Source organism: Brachyistius frenatus, unplaced genomic scaffold (genome assembly GCF_029030835.1).
Source record: "Brachyistius frenatus isolate BFR_SWC_R1_liver_20210118 unplaced genomic scaffold, ASM2903083v1 Contig_3, whole genome shotgun sequence".
Taxonomy (NCBI): domain Eukaryota; kingdom Metazoa; phylum Chordata; class Actinopteri; family Embiotocidae; genus Brachyistius; species Brachyistius frenatus.
Genome location: NW_027210602.1, coordinates 531,998 through 557,323, shown reverse-complemented (window position 1 = coordinate 557,323; position 25,326 = coordinate 531,998). Strand labels below are relative to the sequence as shown.

General features: G+C 41.3%; 1 protein-coding gene across 1 annotated transcript; it reads left to right on the top strand.

Annotated features, from left to right (window-relative positions):
- Positions 1-1,111: 1,111 nt before the first annotated feature.
- Positions 1,112-22,300, top strand: pitpnb (phosphatidylinositol transfer protein, beta). The gene is made up of 12 exons (XM_069701453.1): positions 1,112-1,148; positions 7,832-7,862; positions 9,387-9,532; positions 10,590-10,681; positions 10,815-10,822; positions 11,826-11,900; positions 12,601-12,684; positions 16,416-16,493; positions 16,639-16,743; positions 17,909-18,031; positions 18,194-18,280; positions 20,742-22,300. Exons 1-11 carry the CDS (start codon positions 1,129-1,131, stop codon positions 18,239-18,241), a joined length of 810 nt encoding a protein of 269 aa, XP_069557554.1. The 5' UTR covers positions 1,112-1,128; the 3' UTR covers positions 18,242-18,280; positions 20,742-22,300.
- The last annotated feature ends 3,026 nt before the right edge of the window (positions 22,301-25,326 follow it).

Below are 25,326 nucleotides of genomic sequence, written 5' to 3'. Positions count from 1 at the left end.
AATTTTTAGATGCTTAACTATAACAACCCAAGAGAATTCCACCCGAGAGACTGCTACTCTGCTAAGCTAGGCTAGTTAGCTTTCAGCAGGACCTGGTGTGTTAAAAAAAATTACTCGGAGGCTCGATTCAAAATCAAACATATCGGACATTTATTCTTGCAAGAAGGAGCAAATACATGTACACTCAAAGAAGGATGTCCAGCATTGCTCAACGTCACTCCTCCGTAGGGTAGCTCTTATACAGTGTGACAAACAGTTGACAGTCACCCCAATTCCCTTTGTATCTGCTTTAATACTGGTAATACTGAGTTGGTTGTAGGTCACAAGATAAGGACACAGGGGAAGTCGTAAGAACTTTCCAGGAGCCACTTGCAAATAAGAGTAAAACAAAAGAAACCTTGCAAATAAGATGACTACATAGAAACTTTCCGCAGCCAAGAAGAAACAATCTTTTTTTCTTTCCATCATGGTGTTACTTCTTTTTTTTTTTTTATTTTTATTTGTGAATTCTTTAGGATCAAAATTGAGTTTTCAAATTTACTTGAGTATTTCCATTTGACGCTACTTTGGACTTCAACCCCACTACATTTATCTAGCAGCTTTAGTTACTATTTACTTTTTTGATCGATATTTTAAACCTAAAATAGGTTACATTAGCTTCTATGCACTGATATTCTTTGCTTAGATGCGTGAACAGTCGGCCTGGTATGTGTTGAATTTTGATTTTCCGTGACGGCATTAAAATGCTGCTCCAGTCACTTATACATGATAAATATAACACTCTAAACTAGGCCATTTTGCATATTGAGTACTTTTGATACTGTAAGTACATTTTCCTGTTTACTTTTTGAATGCTTTTGAACGAAGGGCATCCACTTGTAATTGAGTATTTTCTTTTTTTTATTCTACTATTTAATAATAAAGACGCGAAAACTCAATCCAACCAGAGGTTAATACACGCTTACGTGCCGTAAAGGTGAATAAGACACGCCCACTACAGTAAACGTCACATTAACGACGGCGTGGACGCTCCGGCCAATCAGATTTCACCAGGAGGGCGGGACGAACTTGTTGATAACTCTCGCTGGTGTCGACTCGCAGTGCGCAGCCGCAGCCCGGGTGACGAAGATGGTGCTCATCAAGGAATAGTGAGTCCGAAGTGTTTTGTTTTGTTTTTTTTTTAAATGTCTTTCGGCGCATTTAGCGGGCGATTTCCATCCGTCCGAGAGCGAATTAAGCGAGCAGTAAACACGCGTGTTCCCGTCCGCTGCGTTTTAACGGCGCCGCAGCCGCCAAAAAAAAAAAAAAAGCGGAGGTTTTAAGCAGGGTGGATCAGGACGCGGATAACGGGACGCACCGGTCTTTTTTTAGGCGTTGCTAGCCGCGAGCTAACGCTAGCGGCTTGAGGGGGGATGATTAGCTTCTTTAATGAAAACGAATTACATTGAAAAAAAAAAAAAAAGGCTTACACGCTCGGTTAGTTAACCGGCGGCTGAGATACATCGCCGGTTAGCGGCGCGTTAAAACGTCCGAAGCGCCGTCACGTTAAGCTCTCGCGGTCTCGTGAGTGACAGATTAAAGGTTCTCCTTCTCCGTCGGATTTAATGCTAACCGGCTAAAGTTAGCTTTAGCACCCGGCTAGCTGCTAGCATGACAACCGAGTTCAAGTGTAAAAAACATCCAGAGCTCCCGGCAGAGAGGGGGGGGGGGGAAGCAGACGCAAAAAAAAAAAAAAAAAAAAACCCTCGGCGTCAACGAAAAGACTTCCGCAACCGCAGCGGTAGAGAAGGAAGGACGAACTCCTTGTGCTGTTTAAGTTTGCTCGGCGCTAGCATCGGACAGCTAGCCCCTTTAACTGGGCGGCTAACGCTGACATAACAGTAGCGTTTGCTTTTGTTAACACGTTTAATCATAAGAGGTTTGTTGTATTGGAAATGCCCGGTGGTTTATTTATTTATTTTTTTATATTCTGTGGTCTTGGTAAGGTTTTTTTGTTTTGTTTTGTTTAACGATGCAGCTGCATATAACGGTACCTGTTGTTTAGTTGGTGGGCGATGCCACAAAATATTCAATCTCGTATCGAAAGGAAAACGATGAATAGCATCGATACCTTCTCGTTTTTGAAAAGCAGCTAATCCGCAATCACGTCGAGGGGAGATGCATCTATCGTGATGATCGATGCGTTATCAATATGGACTATTTTTGGGTTACCGCACAATGTCAAGCGTTTTAATGTTTGTTTGTTTTATTTTTTCATACACGCGTTATCAGTATGTGAATTATTTAGAAATTAAAGTTGACAGCGGGCCAAAAAGGCCCCTAAAAGCTGCACAGGTAACACCCTCAACCTCCCCAGTCAACTTTGTAGGCATGCTAGGGGGAAAATGAAATTGAAGGACAAGCTTAAAGAAAACAAATACACTCTTTCTACAAGAAATATATGAAAATACAACTCCAGACAAATGTTTACACTCGGTTATTTAATGATAGATCCCTTGGACAGGGACTGTGGGGTGGGGGGGGTGAGGCAGATGATGTGTTAAGTGTCCACAATGTGATCGAGGTTCGGGGATGTGGTATTTTCTTCCATCATCACCCCCAAAGATGTGGAAAGATGTCTTACATTTACAAATTAAGCCATCGTTTCATTTTCATTCATTTTGATTTCTCACTGTTTACGTACCTGAATCTGTCATAATATCAGACAGAGGACAGTCAGTCCTACACCTGCAGTGTTGAGGTTTTCAATTTATCTATTGACGTCTGTATTATACACATAAGAAGGCTGTTAGGCGCCAAATAAAAGCGTAAATAGTGTGTCCTGCTTTCTCTCACACATTCTGTACAGAGGACTGCCCACTTCTTTGCTTTTTATTTACTCCTCTTGGCACAAATTGCTGAATACTTTAGGCATTTTAATCTGGACTCTGTCTTTTAAAAAATGTAGCTCCTTCACATTCGGTCCAGGGTGCAAGTAACCCCTGCCATTTTGTAAATACTTGTAAATACTGTAAATTGTTTTGGATGATGATGGTAGAAGTTGGCCCGCAAATATCTTTTTATAATGTCTCACATTGTCCCGGATCTCTTTTGATTATCTCTAAATGTGAAGCTTTTTTGTTATTTACCGTTTTTGACTATTTTTACTCGTATGTCGAATATATATATACAGTGAACCCTCGTTTTTCGCGGGGTTACGTTCCAAATAGAAACCGTGATAGGCGAAATCCGTGAAGTAGTAACCTTTATTTTACAATTGAAATAGATAGAACTGGACATTAAATATATCTACGTTACATATAGTCGTAATGTGATTTCAATGCACGATGCAAATCCGTGAAGCAGCGAGACCGTGAAAGGTGAACCGCGTTATAGCGAGGGTTCACTGTATACAAAACATGTTTGAACTAAAGAACTGATCACTGCAACGTGCACACAGAAGCAGCAGAGATGGAAATATTGAGATCACTGTTCATGCACAGGATTGAATCTAACTAGAGTTGAAATGATAAATCAATAATCGGTAGATTGACGGAATGCTAATCAGCCACCATTTTGATAATTGATTCATTGCATCAGTCATTATCCAAGATAAAATAATGGGGGGAAAAACCTGCCAAGTATTTTCAGATTTCAGCAGCTCAAAAAAGTAATTTTGCTGTATTTTAAGCATATCATCATCATAAACTGAATAGTTATGGACTTTTACCCGAACAAAACAAGACATTTAACGACAGAACCTCCAGCTCAGTAACTGAAGTATGATTGATGCTAGTATCAATAGTTGAAACACCTTCATATCAGTAGTATTGATACTTTGGGGATTCATCCACCAACACCTGCACAGCTGTAGGATGTTAAACTAAGCCTGTTTAATTGCGTCCATTGTTCAGAAGGGCTAAAATAAATCACAGCAGAAAATAAATCGCCACTGCATTGTTTTCTTTCAGAGGAATGTTGCAGAGTTTCACCTGCAGTATAATTATTCTCCTATTGTGGCTGCAACTAATGAAAGTAATTATTTGTATTGTTAATTAACCTGTAGATTATTTTCTCACTTAATCGTTTTGTTTATGAAATCCAGTAAACAGCCGTCACAAATTCTCGGAGCCAAAATTCGGTTTAGTCGACGATCTGAAAACAGAAGATGCTTCGTTTTTCTGTCACACATGAAGAACAACAGAAAATCCTAAGAAACGGTGAAGTAATCAATAAACCAGCAACTCTATTGAATACCATTTCCTTTGCTTTGTGAGTCATATCTGAATAAATATGTCTCTGGGACTGGGATATTTATCCTTACCCACGGAATAATAACTTTTCTGTGTCTTTTAACCAATTACATGAGACATGGTCATAAAATTATCCAGTAAAATATTGTCCGGGAAGTATAAATTCATATCTGGCAGGCCAGATATGAAGGATGCTTTCAGCTGCTCCGGCGGAGTACAACTCACTTTCTGCTCTTTTAACATGACGCCTCCAAATCAAAATACGATCTGTCTCGACACGTTAATAGCCATCGATTCATAGCCGGCGCATTGTTTTTGAATGACATCATTGTGGACGCATGAATTGTAAATGCAAAACGGTTTCCCCATTTGGGCAGACGGAACAAGGCTGCAGGTGTAAATGGTTGGGTGTGTACCGTAAAGTGTTCGTGTTGCAGATTTTCATGTTCTTGCCGCACTCGAATAGAAGTAACTGATGAGCAAGCGAGAGCTCCGGTAAGCCGCCACGGTGACGGCTGTGGTCGTGTTGCCTCAGTGTGACGCTGATGGTTAAATCTTCGCCGTTTGAGCCTCGACGTCTTTCCCAGCGTTCAGCCAGATGTTGATTTGTAGCCCCCCCCCTCCCCTTTTTATTTTATTTTTTTTAATTTTTTGTTTTTGTTTGTCTCGGTTTCAGAGGCTCTTCTTTTGGCTCGTAAGAACTTTTTTTTTTTTTTTTCCCACCCTGTCAAATTTAGTGTCATAATTTGACATTGTGGTCGATTATGTCACCGTATTAACCCGCTAACCTGCTCTTTAGCATTCACAGCTTGCATCATAATGTACGAGAGGGCCGCTATCGCTGTTGTGAAATTCAGCTTTGTTCATGATTGACAGACAAACACTCGGGGCCTTCAGGATATTGTACATTCCTAGCGAAATAATTGATCGGCTGTTGTTCGATTTGATTAAGTCACGGCTGCAACTATGCGATATTTGATCAATTAATCTGACAATTACTTGATTGATTAATTGGTCTGTAAAAATAAGCGAAAATTGTGAAAAAAAAATTATTTTCCTTACTGGATTTATTTCATTTTCTTGTTTTTGTCCAACAAACAATTCAAAACCCACGTTTGAGAAGCTGGAATCACTGCATATCAGAACAGTTAGTACGACTACTAATTGATGGATTAACTAATAATTTGAGCTCTAGTTTACCTGAAACATTTGTTTTGTTGTACTATATTGTTACTATGAAGAGAAATTTAAAAAAAAAAAACTGCTCATAATTCAAATTTAAAGCCCTTTTAGTGTCTCAGCATCCCCACAGTCTCTGTGCTGCAGGTGTCTGAAGGCACACAGAGGGTTTTACACTGCAGTTGACACACGTTCAGGATACTAAAGATGAAAAATTGCAGACACCATAATCTGACCAGTGGCAGGTTATTCATATCTCCACTGGAAGATAGATGAAACGGTTTTATTTTAGCAAATAATCAATAACTTATTAATTATTAACATACCGAGTCTTCACCCTAGAACGGGACACTTTATGGTGTCGCTTGGAGGTTTGAGCTCATCACGCGTACATGTTTTTTTTAATTTAATATTCATGTTGTTATTGTCCCTTTTGATTATATGTCGTCCTCAGTGAAATCGATGCAGCACTGCAACAGTTTAATAGGAAAAAAAACACAGCTATCGTCACGGGGAAAATGCTAGAAATTTGCGGTTTCACTGATTTATTTCTCATCTCGTGCCGACATTTGCCGCTCAATGAAATAATCAGGTGCGTGCGCTCTCTCCTCTTCGGGGCACCGGATTAAAACCCGGCCTCGGTGGCCCGGTCGATCGATCGACCTCAAAAATCTCGCGCTGTAGATTTTGTGCATTTCGCCGGAGCCCCTCCCCCACCGTGCACGGTGGGCCGAGCCAAAACCACAAACACGGCACACTCTGCCTGTTTGTGTTTCTGGTTGTGCTACACGGTTCCTGCTGTTAAATGACTGTTGGGGATCAAAGTCCGATTATGTCTCATAACGTAACGGGTGTAACGACAGATTATATAAACGGTCTGAATTAGTCGTTGCGTGAAAGACGCATTATGTCCGTATAGTGTCGGGGGGGGGAATAATATCTCACCCGGCACGCGTGAGCTGGAAATGCAAGATGTTTTGTGGCTACAACTATTCACTTTAATGCACTCGATTATTGGTCAATAAAATTTCCCAATAATGAAAACAAATGCTTGTTATAATTCTCTTAAACCCCCCAAAATACTCCTTCAGATGGTTTGTTTTGTCTCAAACTGAAAAGAAGTCAGTTTACAAACACGGGAAAGCAGAAAATGGCAACCGGTTTATTTATTGTCTTTCAGCTCTAAAATGTTGCTACAACTCGTTGTCATACCGAACTTCCTGAACAGTTGATTTGATTGTGAAAATCGATTTTTATATAAATACATATATATATATATATATATATATATTTATATATACAAATGGAAAGCCATTATATATATATATATATATATATATATATATATATATATATATATATTACGATCCTCATTGACTTGGCTATAAATACATGTAATGGCTTTCCATTTGTTTACCTTTTATAAATGTTTAAACTGAGCCTGTGAGACTGCATAAGCTCCGCCCCCCTTCAGCCTTCATCAATCAGTGTATGTTTAGGTTGAGGGTGTGTTGCAGAATCTGCCAGTCGTAGCCCAGTGTTGGTATGAGAGGAGGAAGAAGCCGTTGCCTGAGATTCCCTTTTTCCTGTGTGTCTGTTTAGTGAATACCTTCGTTCCATAGTTAAGCTGTAATATGCATAAATAAGCAGCACAATATCGCGTCCTGGATGAACTCAACTGTGACTCTGACTGCTTTAACTGGACTCGTGTGGAAGTTGTTGACTAGTAATTTATGCAAGAAACATGTGGGTGGGGTGGGGGACCTGAAAAAAAGAAACCGTTTTTATAACTAATCATCACACCGACGTTAAAAAGGGTAGAAGAAAAGAAATATTGAACTTATTTTGTGGGCTCTGTATTTGTAATATAACGGATAATTAAGGAAACCATTTCATGTTTTCATTTCTTTGTCTTGCTGCCGTCATACTTTAAATGACGGTCTTCAATTATATCAGAAAAGTTACGGCTCCTTCAGCTGCAACCATGTTTTATCTGCAGATGATCCACTTCTTTTTAACATTTTAAACTTTTCGCACAAACAGGGCCAGTTCAGTATTTTTTTTTTCCTCCAGAGGTCGTCTTGACTTGGAACGAAGTTTTATCCTCAAACTTCTTTTCTTTTTTTCTTTTTTTTTTTGGGGGGGGGCCTTTCAATGCACATCATGCTTTTAAAGAGCGTGATGTTTTTAAGTGCGTTTCATATTTTAAAGAAGCATAACCTCAGAGCTATCAAACCACTTCCTCTCCTCAAACTTTTAAGTGCATGAAAAAGAGCATGAAAAAAATCCACTCTTGCGTCAGATCGGTCTGTTTTTATGAACCACTTTTTTTTTTTTTTTTTTTTTTTTTAACTGATTTCTCTCTCTCTCTCTCTCTCCCTCCACTTCCTGCCCCACCTCTCCCTTGTTTTCCTTCCCAGCCGTGTAGTGTTGCCGGTCTCTGTGGAAGAGGTGAGTGTTGTTGCCTCCACATCCTCTTGAAGATTACATTAGCAATGCATTTTGAATTCAGCGTTTCAAGGCGCCGCTAACACGGTGTGTGATATAGCCACAGTTTGTTTAAATGGTGAAGACTGTTTTGCCCCCCCCCACCCCCGCACGCAGAAAACGCTTCAGTGTGGCGCTCGGACTCGGGACAGAACCGTCTTTGTCCGCTCGCTCTCTGGTGTCACTGTGAGCGGCCGCACAGAAGAACCGAACTCCTTCTTTTTTTTCCCTTTTTTTTTTTTTTTTTTTTTAACCGCCATCTGTGCGTGGCGTCGTTACAGCGAGCACATTTTTAGTGTTGACGGCTTAGCCTCAGAAGTCGTCCACGGCTGTGTGTTTTTAGTCTTTATTTGAGCCCTGAGTGATATCCAGTGATATAATTCATCGACCGACCCCCGTTCACAGGCTGCTGTAAAAAAACAAAACAAAAAAAAAACATGACGTACTGTAGTTAGAGATGTCAATTTTTTTTTAAGATATTATAGCATTTTACAAAAATAAAGGATTTTCTCCAGATTGAACACAAGCGGAGGTGTTGCTAGTTTTAATGTCTCTTCCTATCGATTTTATCAGCAGCAAAATCATGTCAAATCCCGCTTAATGAACTTTAAATGTACCTAATGAGGGAATCAGATAATATTTGACTATTCTTCAAAGACCCGATCCAACATCGATCTGCTCGGCGCTTTGCTATTAAATGGCTGTTTATATCTGTGGTAGACTGATGATCTGATGGCTTTACATGCAGAGTTTGTACCGTACCTAATTTTCGTTTTATTTTTTTTCAAGTAGTTATACACAACTATTTAATCGGCATAGTATTTTTGGGATATTTTTAATGTTTGTACCGTAACATGTAATCTCACAGCGGTACACACTTCTTCTTTTTGTTGCTTAATGGTGGTTTGCAAACAGCTTTTAGGCGCTTCACCGCCACCTACTGGCAGTAATAACACATTACATGCTGGTAAAAACAAGGAAAGATTTTTTTTAAAATTTTTTTTTAAAAGACGAGACGATAGTTGCATAAACAATTAAACTTTTTTTATGATTTAATGACCATTTAAAAATGTAAAACAATCACGACACATCGTTAGAAGGGACAGAGCTTTTTGTTTTTTGTTTTTTCCCCCCAAATTTAAGTATTAAATCTTCCTCATTAACGGCAGGAAAACGTATTCACGAGGTTGATAAAATGTTACTTGAAGCCTTTATTCACAGCTCAATATCACCTTGGATGTGAATGCATTCAGAAATAATTGATTAAATGACAATTAAGCAGCAAAATCACATTCAAAGAGAGAGGCAATGGTTTTCTTTCTGCGCAGCACCTAGTGGCCGTCTGTGGTACTGCGTGTTTGAGGCACCTGCACGGGCTTCCTCGTGGGACCCGCGGAGCCTTTTGCCTTGTTCTTGCAATTACTCTTCAGGATCCGTGGCTGTAGTTAAAGCTGCACATTCACTCTGCGTTCTCTCATCTCCCCACAGTATCAAGTAGGGCAGCTGTACTCCGTGGCTGAGGCCAGCAAGAATGAGACGGGAGGAGGCGAAGGCATCGAGGTGCTGAAGAACGAGCCCTACGAGAAGGACGGCGAGAAGGGACAGTACACGCACAAAATATACCATCTAAAGAGGCGAGTTGAGGAATAAACGGCATATTTCCGAAGAAAACCTTTCACGTACGCTCGAAAAATAAATATTGACCGGAGGGCCTTGTATGTGCCAGAGATGAGCGGCGCCTGCAAATATTAGCTTGTTTCCTAACGATCACTGTTGTGGAAGGTTTCTTGGCATCCATCTGAGAGGAGATTAAATGTGATGACACCTCCGCAGAAGAAGCAGCAGCACCTCTTTTTTTTTTTTTTTTTTTTTTTTTTTTTTTTACCTCATATTACAAACTCGACTCCATATTTACAAAAAAACCCTAATTTAATTCAAATTTTTATTCGGCGCAGAACTGCAATGTATTATTTGGTAAAACATGTTTACAGGCTGTCCCCATTTTAACGAGGGTGAAAGAAGAATAAAGTAAAAATAACTCAAAAGTACACACTGTAAATAACTGAAAAATTTGTATATGGAAATTTGGTTATTGAACAAAGGAGTAGCTAAATGAACCATTTTGGATTACGTAAAATCATTTCTAAACAGCTTTCAAACTTTTCTTGCTCAAGTCTTAAATGAAAAATCACAAAAAATGTCTGTCACATTAACCCAGTCCTAAACTGCAGGTATTTCTGCTGCGTGTCAGCTAAATATTAAACATGTAAGTCTGTTTTCAGGACCCTGACCAGCGTCTGCTCTCTTATTTAGGTACAAGGTGTGCCCTCCGTATTTAAAGGTGATGATAATATCTCCACACACGCGCCGCCACAACTTTATTAAAGGGACAACGTTTTTGTTAAAAGTCATCCGTCTTCACCGCCGAAGTCATTTTCAGGCCTTTAATCTGAATCAAAGCTTTTGATATCTCCAGAAACGTGCCGACAGAAGCGTTCATGAAAGGGAACATGGCAGGTGTTTCCTCTTCGTGTCGTACGCTGTCCGACCCGCTCCTTTCATACGGCAATTGTACACCTCGATCTTTAACAAAAAACGGTTTATTTTACTTGTTACTGTAAACAGCCTGCTCCCGACTAAGACGTTTGAAAGACCCAGACTCTGATTTGTTTTTCCTTTTATGTGTTGCAGTAAAGTCCCGGGGTATGTGAAGATGATCGCACCAGAGGGAGCTTTAGTTTTTCACGAAAAGGCTTGGAACGCCTACCCGTACTGTCGCACGAGTAAGTTCATGCAGAGGAGGAATTAAAATTCATGCAAGCTGCACAGCTGATAAATGACTGGTTTGATTCTGGTGCTAACTTTTGTCTGTTTTCTTTCTTCTCGTTTGCTCGCTTTGCATCATGGCGTCTGCAGTTGTGACGGTGAGTTGTTTTGTCATTTAAAAAAAAAAATGTTAAGGTTCGCACCACAAAGCTCATCCATCCGTTAGCTACACCTGCTGATGCTCGCAGGGGTCTGACGAGGCGGGTCACTTCTTGTTTAGGTTTACCAGTCAACCACACGGGGCGAACACGCAGAGACAATGTAGTGCTGCTGGAACGACGCTCGTTCACAAGCTCGACTCAAAGACGAATGATCAGCTATTATTTGTGCTGTTAAAGTTAAAAAAAAAAAAAAACAAAAAAACTTCACACTTTCGGAAATATTTCAAATTAAAAGCCCTTTAGCGGTTCATTACGGGGGGGGAGATACTTAAAAAAAAAAAAAAAGGCTTTTATTGTGAAACATTTACAGAAACGTGACTGAATTTGTTGAAGGGGGGAAAAAAAAGGAAGATTATATTGTTGACTTTATCAAATTGAAGTGACGGAAATACACGTTATTGATAGAAATACACGTTATTGAAAGCACCACACCAAACCTGCAAGTCCTTAGAAGTCCATATGCAGACTCCACACCTGCCTGTTTGCACCGCGAGCTGTGTTACTGTGAGGCCACACTCGCAGTGAAATCCAGCTGCACACGTCGTTCAGCTAAACCAGCCCGTTTAACGTGTTTCTACTCGTCTGTTTTCCCTCCTCAGCAGTTTGTTTTCGTCGTTTGATTTAACGCTCAAAACCGGACGTCTAATTTAGTTGAATTTGATGCAACAAGCTCCAGTTCAAATAGTTTGGTGTCACTTTGAAGCCCAGTGTTTACCTGCAAACTGCTTTCGCAGATTTAAAAATAGGAGCTGCGCAGCATCTCCCGTGTTGCTTGTGTCCCAACGTCTGATTGGTTAATTGGATTTAGCCGTAGGGTTTAAGCACATCTCCAGAAACCTTCATGGCGTTCTTCGTCCTGTTTGTACCGGCTGAGAGCAGCTGCAGCACTCCGACCCGACTTCACATGTTTTTTTTTTTCCATTTCTCCTGCCTGTTTCAGAACGAGTACATGAAGGACGACTTCATGATTAAGATCGAGACGTGGCACAAACCCGACATCGGAACAGTAGAAAATGTAAGTGAGCCGACCCAAAACGCTGGATCCTACAACTCCCATAATGCAACATTGGTGTGCGCCAGTACCTGGACGATGCATTCAAAACAGTCCAAAAAAACAAAAACTTTCCACTTCTAAAACGTCGCAGACATGGCTCTGTAGAAGAAGGGGGCGGGGCCACCGGCGTAAAAAGGATTTTCAAATTAAAAGCGTCTGAGGAAGCTGGAGCTGTTCCTGAACAACAAAAGTGTTTTTTGTTTTTTTACTGCCGGATAGAAGAATCAGTGTTAAACAGAGGACACAAAAACATGTTAATTTCTGGGTAAAATAGTTGTGTACTTAGTTGAAATTCCTGCACTACACAAGTTAGAGTCCTAACATGTAAGAGAACTTTTTATTAGTGTACTGAGCGAAGTATGTCATTGGGAACACGGCACACGTCCCCTGGTTTATAACACAACCTCTGTCTGAAAGCACAAAAACATCCAGTTGTTTTCACAGTCGGAACCGTGTGTAAAATCAGTGAAATGTCCCTTTTTAATCAGACAATCCTGGTACATGTTCATCAGGCCAAACAGGTGGAGACAAAAAGGTCGTCGTCACATCCTGGATTTGAATCTGATTTGACTTTACGCTCAGGACTCATTTGAATGAAGAAACGTAAACGTCCCTTGTTGTCCCACTGCTGACTCCATGTGTGTTTCCACCTCTGTCCCAGGTCCACGACCTGGACGAGCAGACATGGAGGACTGTGGAGGTGGTGCCCATAGACATTTCAAGCAAAGAAGAAGTGTCCTCCGCAGTGAGTTTTGAACACCGCCGCTGTTTATAAACGACGAAACTTTGAAAGGGGTGGGGGAAAAAAAGCCCTGATTGGGCGGAATCTGAGAGGACATTTTTGAGAGGACTCGGGCGTTTAGTATAGGTGGTGGTCGCCTTTCCAGTCGGGGTCATCCAATATTTGGGCCAGTGTGGTATTAAGTGAGTGGCTCAGTGGTGAGCAGGTTTGGGTAACTGTGATTTAAAGCAGGATGTCTCCACCCTGAGGAGGAGCCGGGTCACACAGGTGGAGCGGCGGCCTCGGAGGAGCTTCGAGTCATAGGCTGCAAGTTAGTTTGTGTGCAGAAGATGGTGCTTTGTTGCATGAATACTTGGATTAACACAATGAAAACTTTTTGAATTTGCTTTGTGATTTGGACCTCTTTTTTTCTTCCTGGTGGTTTTCCTGCGTTTCAGTTGAAGGTGTCTTTTTAAGTATGTCGTTCGGACAGATTTGAAACCAGCAGTCTGCCTGCAGTGCTTTTTTTTTTTTTTTTTCACGAACTCACAGATTTTCAGTGGCGTCGCAGTAGGAGATAAGAGTGACTCCCGTTGAAGAAGAGTCCTGTTGCTGTAGTTGGTGTTTGCATTGATATTTGTTGTGTAGCAACTCCCACTATTCTGAGGGCATCAGTGTGTTCACACTGTCGGTACAGAAACACTGCAAATACCAGGATGAGGTACTCGGAATGGTAAAAAAAAAAAAATATATAAAAGGAAGTGTGAATCTCTGGACACTTTCCACCCTAAACCGTCGCTACCATGGCTCCATACAGGAAGGGGGCGGGGCCACCGACGTAAAAAGGATTTTCAAATTAAAAGCGTCTGATGAAGCTGCAGCTGTTCCTGAACAACAAAAATGGCTCTTTTTCACTGCTGGACAGAAGAATCAGTGTGTTAAACAGAGGACGCAAAAAACATTTCTGGGTAAAATAATTAAAGCTGCAGATATTTTGGAGGGCGACGTCTTCACACGCTGAGGTCATTTCCTGTCGGTGCAGAACAGCAGTGTGCGATTTAAAGCGACACTACTCTGTCAGAGTCCTGACGTGTAAAAACACTGTTTGTTAGTGGTGCTGAGGGAAGCGCGTCACCTGGAACACGGCAAGGGTTTGAGTCAGGGAAGGTAAGCCGACCAAAAGCATTGAAAGAGTCGAGAGTATTCGATTTTTAACCGCAATATTCGCTGTGGAGGGCTCGTATGTTGGCTTCACCTGCAGAGTTAGCGCTACCCTCGTCTTTATTTATGTTTTGAACTTTTTGACGTCTGCAGTGGTCTTTGCATGTTTGCCCCCAAGCGGCGACCCAACCGGGACGTCACACGTTGGTTTGTGGACGGCCGTTATGAAATTTTTGAATTTCGGAGCGGTTTGGAGCAGGAAGTGACCGTATTCGGACGAGCCGGGGGAGGAGCCAGCGGTGGCTCTGACTGGAAAGCATAGGACACTAAGCCAGGTCCACTTATAGGAGAGACCTGCAGCTTATTTTGTCCTTTTCCATTGGTCAGACAAAGACCCCCGTTGAAGCCCGTTAAACTCTCTGTTCGTTATGTTTCATTTGCAGCGGGAGTCGATAGGAACCAAAACATCCTTCAATCCTCGTTCACTGACGTCCCCTCTGCACTGCAACATTTTCCGGCTCCTCCCGGAGGGATCCTAAGCAGACCGGACGAGATGTATAATCTCTCCAGTGTGTTCTGGGTCCGACCTCGGGGTCTCCTGCCAGTTAAGACGAAACGCAGAAAACCTCCCAACAGAAGGCGTCTATAAGAAGCATCCAATGAGACGCTCCAACTCTGAGCTCCCAGTGTCTCTAAATCTGAGCCTTACTGAGAAAACTGGCTTCAGCCGCTTGTATTTTGTACTTTGGGTTCACGACCCGAAGCTTACAACCGAAGGTGAAGGTCACAGCATGGAGATCGGGTCGTAAAGCGAAAGCGTTGCCTTCTGGCTGAGCTCCCTCTCCACCGAAACACGGCGGTACGACGCCGCCTTCAGGAATTATCACTCGTATCGTAACATTAACTGACCATTAAACGACATTTCCATTTGCCGGGAGTCGATTTGTTCTTGAACCGTTGGCGGGCGAATGGCGTGTGAATGTTTGTAATAAATGTATAAATATTTCCAGTGTTTATTCAGGCCGCCGGCTCCCTCGGTGAGACTCCAATGAATGAGGCCATCAGCTGATCGTCGTTCAATCAGTGACCGATTGTCTCGACCGCAGCGCTGAAGAGTTTTCAGGCTGTGAATGTAGAAAATGTTCCAGCAGATGGTCTCATTATTCAGTCCGTTTGCAGATATCTGCTCGTTTATCTTCGCCGTCTCCGCTGCTCAGCGAAAAAAAAAAAAAAAATACAGAGACTAAAGCCGAGAAATGACAATTGCAGTCGGATTTCAATTCAAAAGAAAAAGCTCCGTTGTGGATCGTCGAAGCGGTTTATGTTAAATATCATAAAATAAAAGCCCCGGCTGTGTTTTTTTTTTTTTTTTTTCCTTTTTTTTTTTTTTTTAAAACGGTTCATTGACCTCACTGGTGTCATGTCAGCAATACCCGCCTACCTCTCAGACAAACCAATGGCTTCGAGTCTAAAAAGAGGATCCAGGTGGGTCAGAGTCGTCCCAGCGTTTCTTACACCGTAATGACTTAAGTGGATCAACGCTGAGGCCAACGGCTTAATCTGAGCGTCCCATCTGCTGCACGTCTTCGCCACACAGTTGACAGATTAAAACAGCACAGTGAACCTTGAGCTCGGGAAGCTGACGATCTGGGGCTCAGGGGCGAACGGGAAAAATACAGTCGCTGCTGCTGCTGATGATGATGATGCTTCAGCGCTCGGACAGGAAGTGGGCGCTGAATCGGCACCCACCGGTCCGAACTCCACGGACCGAGTTCAGAGACCGTCCGAAATTGTATTTATTTTTAATGAGCTCGTAAAAAAAAACGTCTCCGTGTTGGGCTTTGTCACCATGTCTTTTTCAGATAATCCAATGAGTTTTTAAATGGTTTATTCAGCTTAAGTGTTAGAAGCCCTTCAACAAATGGTCAGGTTTCTCCGAGGTCGGTATGAACCGGCCAATAACAGAGCGACGAAATCCACGGTCTGAAGTTAATGAGGAAGTCCAAACAAGGCTTTTTTTTTTTTTTTTGCGTGTGTGTGTAAAAAATTCACTCCCGGTGTCGCCGTCTGAGGACTAATTCAGACTGCTGGTCAGTAAAAGTCTTAAAGCACCAAATTCATTATCAGAAGGTTTAATAAAATCTTGAAATGAATTAACTAAGGTCTCTGCTGGTTTTTCTTTGCCTGGTGTCGACCGTAACATCACAAACTTTTGGCTGCTGGTGGTCGACACGGTGTCATCGGGTTCCCAACCAGATCGGTCTGATCCACCGCTCGCTCCTCCTCCAGCTCGTCCAAATATGGTCACTCCCTGCTCCAAAATAACAAGATGGCGACGGCCCAAATGTCAAAATCAGAGCAGAAGGAAATGAATCTCGGGGGAGACGCGTAGTTCAAGAAAACTCCACAGGGTTCATTTAATCATTTTCGTTTTTGACTCTTTACGTGCAGCATACTTTTACATCCAGTCTAGTCGCCAGTTTTTTGTTTTTTTTGTTTGTTTTTTACCCTGCAGTCATATTGTGACGCAACACCGGGATAAAACGGTCTCGGCCGTTTTCCCGCAGCGTCTTTAACTGTCTGTCCTCCTGCAGGACTACAAACCAGAAGAAGACCCGTCTCTCTTCCACTCCGCCAAGACGGGCAGAGGACCTCTCGGCCCCGAATGGAAGGTACCGGAGGCGACGCAACGAACGCACGCACGCACACATATACACACACACACACACACACACACACACACATATATATATATGTTCTATATATATGCTTCACCCTGACACCTGACCGACGTGTTCCCCGTTTCCTCCTCCGCAGAACGAGCTGAAGACAGACTGTCCTTACATGTGTGCGTACAAACTGGTCACCGTCAAGTTCAGATGGTGGGGTCTGCAGACCAAAGTGGAGAACTTCATCCACAGGGTAAGGACGCGTGCGACGTTACATCTAAATGTCGCACTTAAACACTCTTTAAGTTCAACGCGAGGGGAACTGTGGTGGAGGAAAAACATCATGCCTTCCATTCAACGCCCAAAAAAATATATAAATGTCAGAAGTCGCTCCGTTTACGTGCTGCTACCTGCGATGCTATTTGTTGAAGTTGTTGAACTTTTTATTGAAAGTTTTTAATCGTCTTACTTCAGTCACAACACCTTCCTGCCAATGTTTCACAATAAAAGCCTTTTTTATGAGGGTTTTTCTTCTAATAAAATGTTATTGGGCCTTTAATTTGAAAACGATACAGGAAGTGTTGAGTTTGTATCGACACGTAATGCGCTAACTGACGACGCAAATGATAGCAGATCATAACGAGTCTTCAAGTTGATTTTGTAAATCAGTTAACACGTCTTTAATGTAATTATGGGACATTTAAACGGCTCCAATTGTTTTTATTGGCAGAACACCACCGATGTGGTGCTACGTTCATTTTCACGTTTCCTGTTGGTGGTGCGAATGTGAACGGTGAAAGGCCTGAAGAGCCCATTTAGTTCTGGAGGAAACTCTCAAGTAGCTCCTCAAGAAAGTCCTGAGAACTGTTTTTAGTGTCGGTGATGGATGTTGTTTCTGTTTTGACCAGCAGAGGGAGACATTTCTCTGGGAATTAAAGTCTCATCTCCTGTTGGGAAGAAAAACATTCAGCATGTGTGATTATTTCAGCGGGAAAGAAATTACTGTTATTGATCTTCCGGTGACATTTTAACGTGATACTCGGACTGAAGGCGGGAAAAAGGGCCTCCACCACCTCGTGTGCTGCCGGCTCTTCGTCCCCCTGAAGCACCCCTCTGTCGTACATTTTGGTGCAGCTCAGAGGGCTTTACAGATGATTGACAGGCAGCTGTATGCCAGAAAAATAACATAAATCTCAGAACGTAATTAAAAGGAGAATAAGACGATTTAAAAACCACTTCGAGACAAAACGCACGCGAGACGATGGCGATAAAAAGAAATGTAGAAGATGGAATAAAAGCCAAGAACGATAATACGAGCGGTAAAATGGAGTGAGGGAAGAACTAAAAACGAGAACAACGCGTTAATCACAAAACATGAGCTGAACACAAGTTTGAGTCCTTTTCCCTTCTTTCCACAGCAAGAAAAGCGTATTTTCACCAACTTCCACCGCCAGCTGTTCTGCTGGATCGACCGATGGGTGGGTCTGACCATGGAGGACATCAGGCGGATGGAGGAGGAGACTCAGAAAGAGCTGGAGGAGGTCAGTTAACTCTCTACCTGGACTGCGCTGTTGAAGCGATGGTCGTAATGCTGTGACCGGAACCGCAGGAGGCGACACGGCAAACTTCAATGTGCTTGATCTTTGTTAATTTTTTTTAATTTTTTTTTAAACCCCTTTATTTCCTCCTGAATGTGACCTCAGATGCGTCAGAAAGGAGACGTGCGAGGCACCTCAGCGACAGACGAGTAGAGGCCCGTCGCTGTAGGTCAGACACTAGAGGCAGGCTGAGTAAGTCTCACCACGGGACCGCCGGTGGCGCCGTCGCATGGATCACTCTCCGAACTTTTCTTCCGTCCGTGTTTTCACTTTGTCCTCAGATCTTTGCATCGTCTTTCTTTCTAACCCTCCTCGGTTTTTCATCTCATGGAGCCTGTTCTTCATCCGTGGAGCAACTCATCCGGGATAGTTAACTTTTAGGCCAGACATACCAAAGATGTGACAAACCTCAGCAAGAACATTTTTAAGAGATAGTCTTCAATAGTGTGAAATTGTTCCTGGAAATTTACGTGATAAAATGATTGATTGGTTGAGAAAATCAAAACAAAAAAAAACCCCAAAAAAAGACTTCCTGCTGTAATCCAGGATAGTTTGACAACATTTTTTTTTTTTTTTAAATGATCTTGTTTATTTTCATCAAGTAAATGTGCTTCTTCCAAGGCCTTGAAACTCCTGGATTAGATTTGCAGTCTTAAAGATGCAGTTACATGTTTGGGAAATTTTAATTGTTGAAATTGTACAAACAAATCTGGAGAATTTCTCAACAGTTAAGTTTTTAGTTTAGAATTTTATTAACATTTTATATTGCTGCTTTTAAAGTTAAGTTAATTTGATCCATAAAATATTAAGAAAAGAGCAAAAATATTCCCTCTACAGTCTCCCAAAAAGACAGAAGTTAACATTTACAATATTGTTTTTGGGTCAGACTGATGCTTGTCGTTACCACATACAAAATGAAGAAAAGTAAGGAAGCAGTTTTTAAAAAGCTTGAATGGGAAAATCTTTTCTTTTTTTCCCCAGAAGTTTAGCTTTTATCTTGATGCTAAAACCAGAAATCTTCGATCACAAAGTCGTAATTGAGACGTTCAGATACTTTCAGACCACAAACGGCAGACTGGAAGCTGATTGGTTGTTCAGCTTCCTCATCGGCCCACAGAGAAGGACGTTTTCACTGTAACATGTGAAAACATCATCAGTGGTCCATGTACGAAGAACAGGTTCATGTTCTGTCGGGTCTTTTGTTTTTTTCTTTTTAACCCTGCTGCTCTTCATGAACTCACGTTTGTCATTTTCACTCACATTTGAACTTTTTCTTCCAGCTGCTGCACCTTCGTCTCGATTACTTCACTCTGCTGTTTGCTTGTTTTCGTCCTCACTGACATGTTTCCCCTTTTTATGATTTGATCAATGAACTGCATGCACAACAAGGTTAAACAGGATATCTGCAGGTTCTTTCAGGCATCAGAAGCTATCAAAATGTTAATATTGTTGAATATTGTTGTTGTAGACAATTCTTTTCTAATTGGTTGATCCGTCCATCAGTTTTCTGGGTGAATGACATTAATTGAGCTGAGAAATATAAACAAAAGTGGGATATAAATGTCAATAAATTCATGTTTTTGATAGATATTCGAAGGCCTTATTGTGCCTTCTGGTATGTGGGTCGATCAAAAAGTTCAGAACAGGAGGAAGAAACAACCTTCACGTGGAAGTATTCCAGCTGTCGTCTCTTGGTCAACATCAGCACCTGAGTTCCACACGTTAACGTGACCGCTGGTACGTGAACGTTTGTGATTTCACCGCGGACCTGAAACTGGAGCAGAGAAACATCTGATTTTGGCTAAAGGTTTTGGGAAATAGAAAATCTTCAACAAATACACTTACAGCCGAGTGTTCCTGAGCCCAAGCAGTAGTTTCCACGAAAGAATCATGGCTGTTTTTAAAGCAGTGCTGGCTGAGGGCCCATGTTGGAGAACCCTGTTGCCATGGTGCCACAGTTCAGGTGGTTTTGTGTTCTCCGGGTTTCAAAAGACGCAGTAACGGACAGGTAACTGAAACAAAGAGGGAAGAAGAAGAAGAGCACACAGACTAAATACAGCAAGGTGGGAAGGACAACGAGGGACAGGTGAAACTAATCGGGACGGGGCCAACAATCACAGGAAGGACAGGAAGCGAAACAAAGACACAAAACCCAGACTGACCTGAAGACTACAAAGCAGATAAAGTCCAAACCAGAACAGAACCTCAGAGGGTCCCAGTAGAACTCGGTGTTGACAGTCTGACCCTGGGGGACGAATTCACGGTGACACAACCACCACCAACGTCAAAGAAAACCCACCTGGTGTCACCTGACCTGACCTGACGCGCCTTCTTCGGTCGTGGACGTTGAAGCTCCGCCTCCTCTTGAAAGCGTGAACCGCGTACCAGCGGTTTTAGTTAACGTGTGGAACTCGGGTGCTGATGTCGACACCTGGAATACTTCCTCGTGAAGGTTGTTGCTTCCTGCAGCTCCGTGTGCATCGCTGCGACGTGCCGCTCACAAAGAGAATTACAAATGCCTTCAGAAGTTATTTCCATTTGGTGAACCTGCAGAAACTCTGTTCAAACATCTGCCGTCTTCATCTCCAAACTGAACTCTAAACCCGTCTCTCTCTCTCTCTCTCTCTCTCTCCCTCTCTCTCCGTCTCCTCAGCTGCGTAAAACAGGTCCGATTCGAGGCACCAGTGCTGCTCATGAGCAATGAGGCAAATCAACCAAACCCTGTCATGATGACGTCATCAGAGACACGCCCACCACGATGAGGAAGTGGCCGTCGCCTCTTCTCCTCCTCCCCATCCTCCTCCTCCTCCTGTCTCACATGATTCATCGGGGGGGGTTTGATGAGATTGGTTAACAGTACTGTACAGATCCTCTCCCCCAATCACACGCCTCCTGTTCACTCGGTAAAAACAAAAACAAAAAACATGGTTTTGCATACGTATAAAAAAAAAAAGGAAAAAGAAAAAAGAAAAAAAAACCTCTTTGCACAGAACGTAAATTGCCTGATCTGTAATTGTTAGTTAATTATTACAATGGGCTTTGTTTTTATTCAGGTGTGTAAACCGTGACTCAGAAAGTCAAGCCTTTTACATTAATTAGAACGTTTTTTTTTTTTTTTTTAGCTTCCCACAAACATTTGGTATGATACGAGAAGACTCAAGCAGGTGTTGGACCATTTTATCTCCTGACCCCCCCCCAACCCCTTGTATTATAACCGTCTATGTCCTCGTCGCCGTCCCGGTAAACGTCGTCTGTCCTCCCTCTCGTCTCGCCGTCTCTCTTGTCTGGCAGTTGTTTGGGAATTTTATTTTATTTTATTTTTTGGGGGTATTTGTTCTTTCTTTTTATGGTTTTAAAGTTTCGAGGCGGACCGCTGCTGGTTTTCATGGTTCAAAGCAGATATAACGCTGATGCATGATAGATCAAAAAGAATTTGCCCCGACACGTGCCCACGTTTAAAACATGCCCACCTCCTCCTCCTCCTCCACCTCCTCCTCCGTCACAAGTGCATGTGGACAACAGGAACTCCTCACTTTTAGCCGTCGCTGCATGTGTTTCGGTCGCTGCGGTGTCACAGAGAGCGAGAGAGAGAGAAAGAGAGAGAGAGAGAGCGAGCGAGCGAGCGGGTTAGCGCCCTCTAGGGAGAGTCTGTAGAATAATACTTGCGTGCTCTCGTTCGTGTTTCCGACTGCCTTTCACTCTGAGGACGGAGATGGAACGGGGTCCGAGGCCTCCTGAACTCCGCCTCATGCTGTCGCTGCATGGCCTTTCTCCTCCGGCGAGGGCTTCACCTGGACGGCTCCCGCAAGCCTCCACAAAAGGCTTTTTTTTTTTTTTTTGGTCTTTTAAACTTGAAAAAAAAAAAAATAAGGATGAGAGTCGTGCGGCGCATTGAATCGAGGTTGTTTTATTTGGTGGTTGTTTTTTGGTTTTTTTTCTACCGCCTCCTCTCTGAGCTGGGTCCGGGGCAGTTCTGCCATGTTTGTTGCAGTCGTGGAATAGCAAACATCCTGGTTGTCTAGTTTTTTTTTTCTTCTTCTTCTTCTTCTTCTCACCATGTATAGTGATTTTTCTAAAAAAAACAAAAAAAAGAAAAGAAAAAAAGCTTTTCATCGACCTTAACTACAAAGAGGTCAGTCTGACGTTTTTTTTTTCTGGACTGTTTCTAGTTAAGGATGAAATAAATACGTCGAGTACAAGCCTCGAACTCACCGCTCGCTTTCCTCCTCCTCCTCTTCTTTTTGTTTCGGCGGATTTTCGATTTTTTTTTTTTTTTTTTCCGGCTGCTTCGTCACATAGAGAGCTCGTTCTTTATTTAGAGCAGATTGTGTCGGGCTCCGGGTGAAAATGTGTCGTGATGTTTTCTATGATGATGATGACGTAGCTCTGTCGAGACTTTCGGATCAGGTTTGAGTGTCTCCAAAAATTCGTAGTTTTTCTTTTTCTTTTTTTTTTCTTTTTTTTGTTAGAACCTATCTGTGTGTGTGTGTGTGTGTGTGTGTGTGTGTGTGTGTGTGTGTGTGTGTGTGTGTGTGTGTGTGTGTGTGTGTGTTTTATGTCAAACAGAGCTATAAGTGTACTTTACAATAGGCCCATGATAGAAGTGGACAAACTGTACATAGAAACACTGACTTGAATGGGACATTCACAGCTACGTCAGGTTTTATCGCCCGATACTGTACCGGTAGCTAAGGAAGTCGTGATGCGGTCGGAGCAAGTCGCTCCGAGTCGGTTTTACCTGTACCTCATCCATGCTTATGAATGTACAGCTCTACAGATGAGGGGACAGGTGTGGCAGGACGTTCCTGAGCTGCAGGAACGCTGGCATGTTTCACACCTGTACAAGCATGACATGGACCCATGACATCACCAGTACACGACGACAAACGGATCTACTGAAAAAAACACGACAACACACAACTAGATTTGCATGCTCCAAAATTCGTTTTTACTCGTGTTTTTCCTTTTCTCTTGATTGTTCTCGATCGATCAAGCTAGTCGAACCGCACCGGACGAGGAAGGGAAAAACGTCCTTTCGGAGGGCGCCGCTTTCTCCTCAGAATCGAACTGGACTTGGCTCGACCTCGGACGCACCGACGAGGAGTGAACAGCCTGAGTGGGTTCGATGATGACGGGAGTCGCGCCGTTAGACTTGAAGCGGCTGCGTGATGCGTACACTTCTGTAGCATTACCAGTGATGGTCTGACTGAGGGGAGGGATAGATGCTGCGGGAACGGATGGAGTCCAAAATTTTTTTTTTTTTTTTTTTTTTAATGTAATCATGATTAAGAACTTGCAAAATCTACTGTTTATTTTCTTTCTTTTTTTTTTCTTCTTTTTTTTTTTTTTTCCTGTTTTTGAAAGACAGATTCACAGTGTATTCAATTTCTCTTTTCTGATAAGGCAAAATTCAGGGGAATTAGTAGTGAATGTAACACAATTAGTTTTTTTTTTTATTTTATTTTTTTTTATTCACGGCTTTCAGGCTGTGACAGAAGGTCTAGACAATGGAACATAACAGAATATCTAATAAATTTGAACAAATAAGAGAATCTGTGTTCTGATATCTTTTGACTATTTTAGTTTTTATTGTGTATTTTAATCCGACTGAGTTCTGAAAGTAGCTAAATTATATTCAGTTTTCCAATCAGGACTTCTCTCGAGGATAATTAAAGTAAACGTGATGCACTTCTGCAAATAGATTTTTAATAAGTTTGCAAAAAGTTCACAAATTGTCATTATAGGATCTTTTGATGTAGTTTTAAAATTAACACTTCAACACAAAGTACGAAAACTAAAGTCATCAGTACATTAAAAAAAATTATCTAATTATTGGAAAATGTGACAGTAAAGCTACAATAAGAACCACAGAGGAAATACAAATTCAAAACACTTTAAACATTTACACAAAAATAAGACGTGAAAAGAAAAAGAAATTGAAAAGCACAGTAAAAAAAACGAAACGACAAAGTTGGAAAACATGCTGGAACTTTACTCGTCTTTTATTACTGTACGTTAGTATAACATGAAAGTTCCTCTTCAATCATGTTGACTTTTTCATATTTATAACAACTTTTGAAGACGTGTATTTGACATTATGCACGGTTTGTACCGTAGAACATCTGTCAAGTTGAAATAAATTAACGATAGGTCGGTTCTGAATAACAAACTTCTATATTTATTTTCAATGAGCTTTAGCACAATTACAAGTAATATTTTTTTTTAAATTTTGTTTACCTGTAGTGAAGCTTAAAATAGGAAATATTTTATTTTATACAGTATTTCAATCAACTTTGATGTTATTGTTATATATAATTCATTATTTGTCACAGAAAAACATTTCATACTTTTATTTTTGAACAATATTTTCAGTTTTTGTACTTTTCCTTTGTTACACAATTACCAAAAGTGATGATTTTATTGATTTCGATTAGTTTTAAAAATCAAACCAATTTTTAATTTATCCAAAAGTTGTTAGAAATTCTTGCCAAAATTATTTGTGGACAAACCTTCATGCTGTTGCTGCAAAACTGAATTCCAAACTTCCTGCTCGTGTTGTATTGCAGTACATATTCCAGCCTCCATTTAAGCCCATAAACAGATAATGACTTACTTGACCTTATACGGAAGACCAGTAGTGCCAAGAAAAAAAATGCAGATGAAAGACATGTTAATAGTAGTTTAAAAATGTTGACAAAGAAAGTAAATATTGTGTTATAAACTAATAACTAATTAAAAAAGCATATGATGAAAACACAATGTTAAGTTGTTTTGTCTCATTTTTGTCATAACTTTAGCTCAGTAGGTCAAAATTTTGACTTTCCAGTCTTGTAATTTTAGACTTTTTATCTCTTAATTTTGTCTATTAAAAAGAAAAAAGAAAAATCATAATCTTTCATTTAAAAAATTTTTATACTGACTTTGTATCGCTTTGGAAGTGACCCTAGTGGCCATCGGCGGTTTTGCAGTTGCACTTCAGCATTGGATTCACTTTTAAGACCCAGAAGCAATGTTGACTTTTGTATAGTCAAAATTATGATAAAAAGTTAAAAAAAAAAATATTTAAAAAGTCAAGAACACATGAGATAGAAAAATTAAAAGCTCAAAAATATTTAAAACAAATCAAGGATTATGAGTTGAAAATTTATATAAGGGCCACAAACTGGAGCTGAATGAATTTTTTTTATTTTACTTTTGGGGGAAAAAAAAATAGTTTTCCCTGTTTAGCTTTTCTTTTC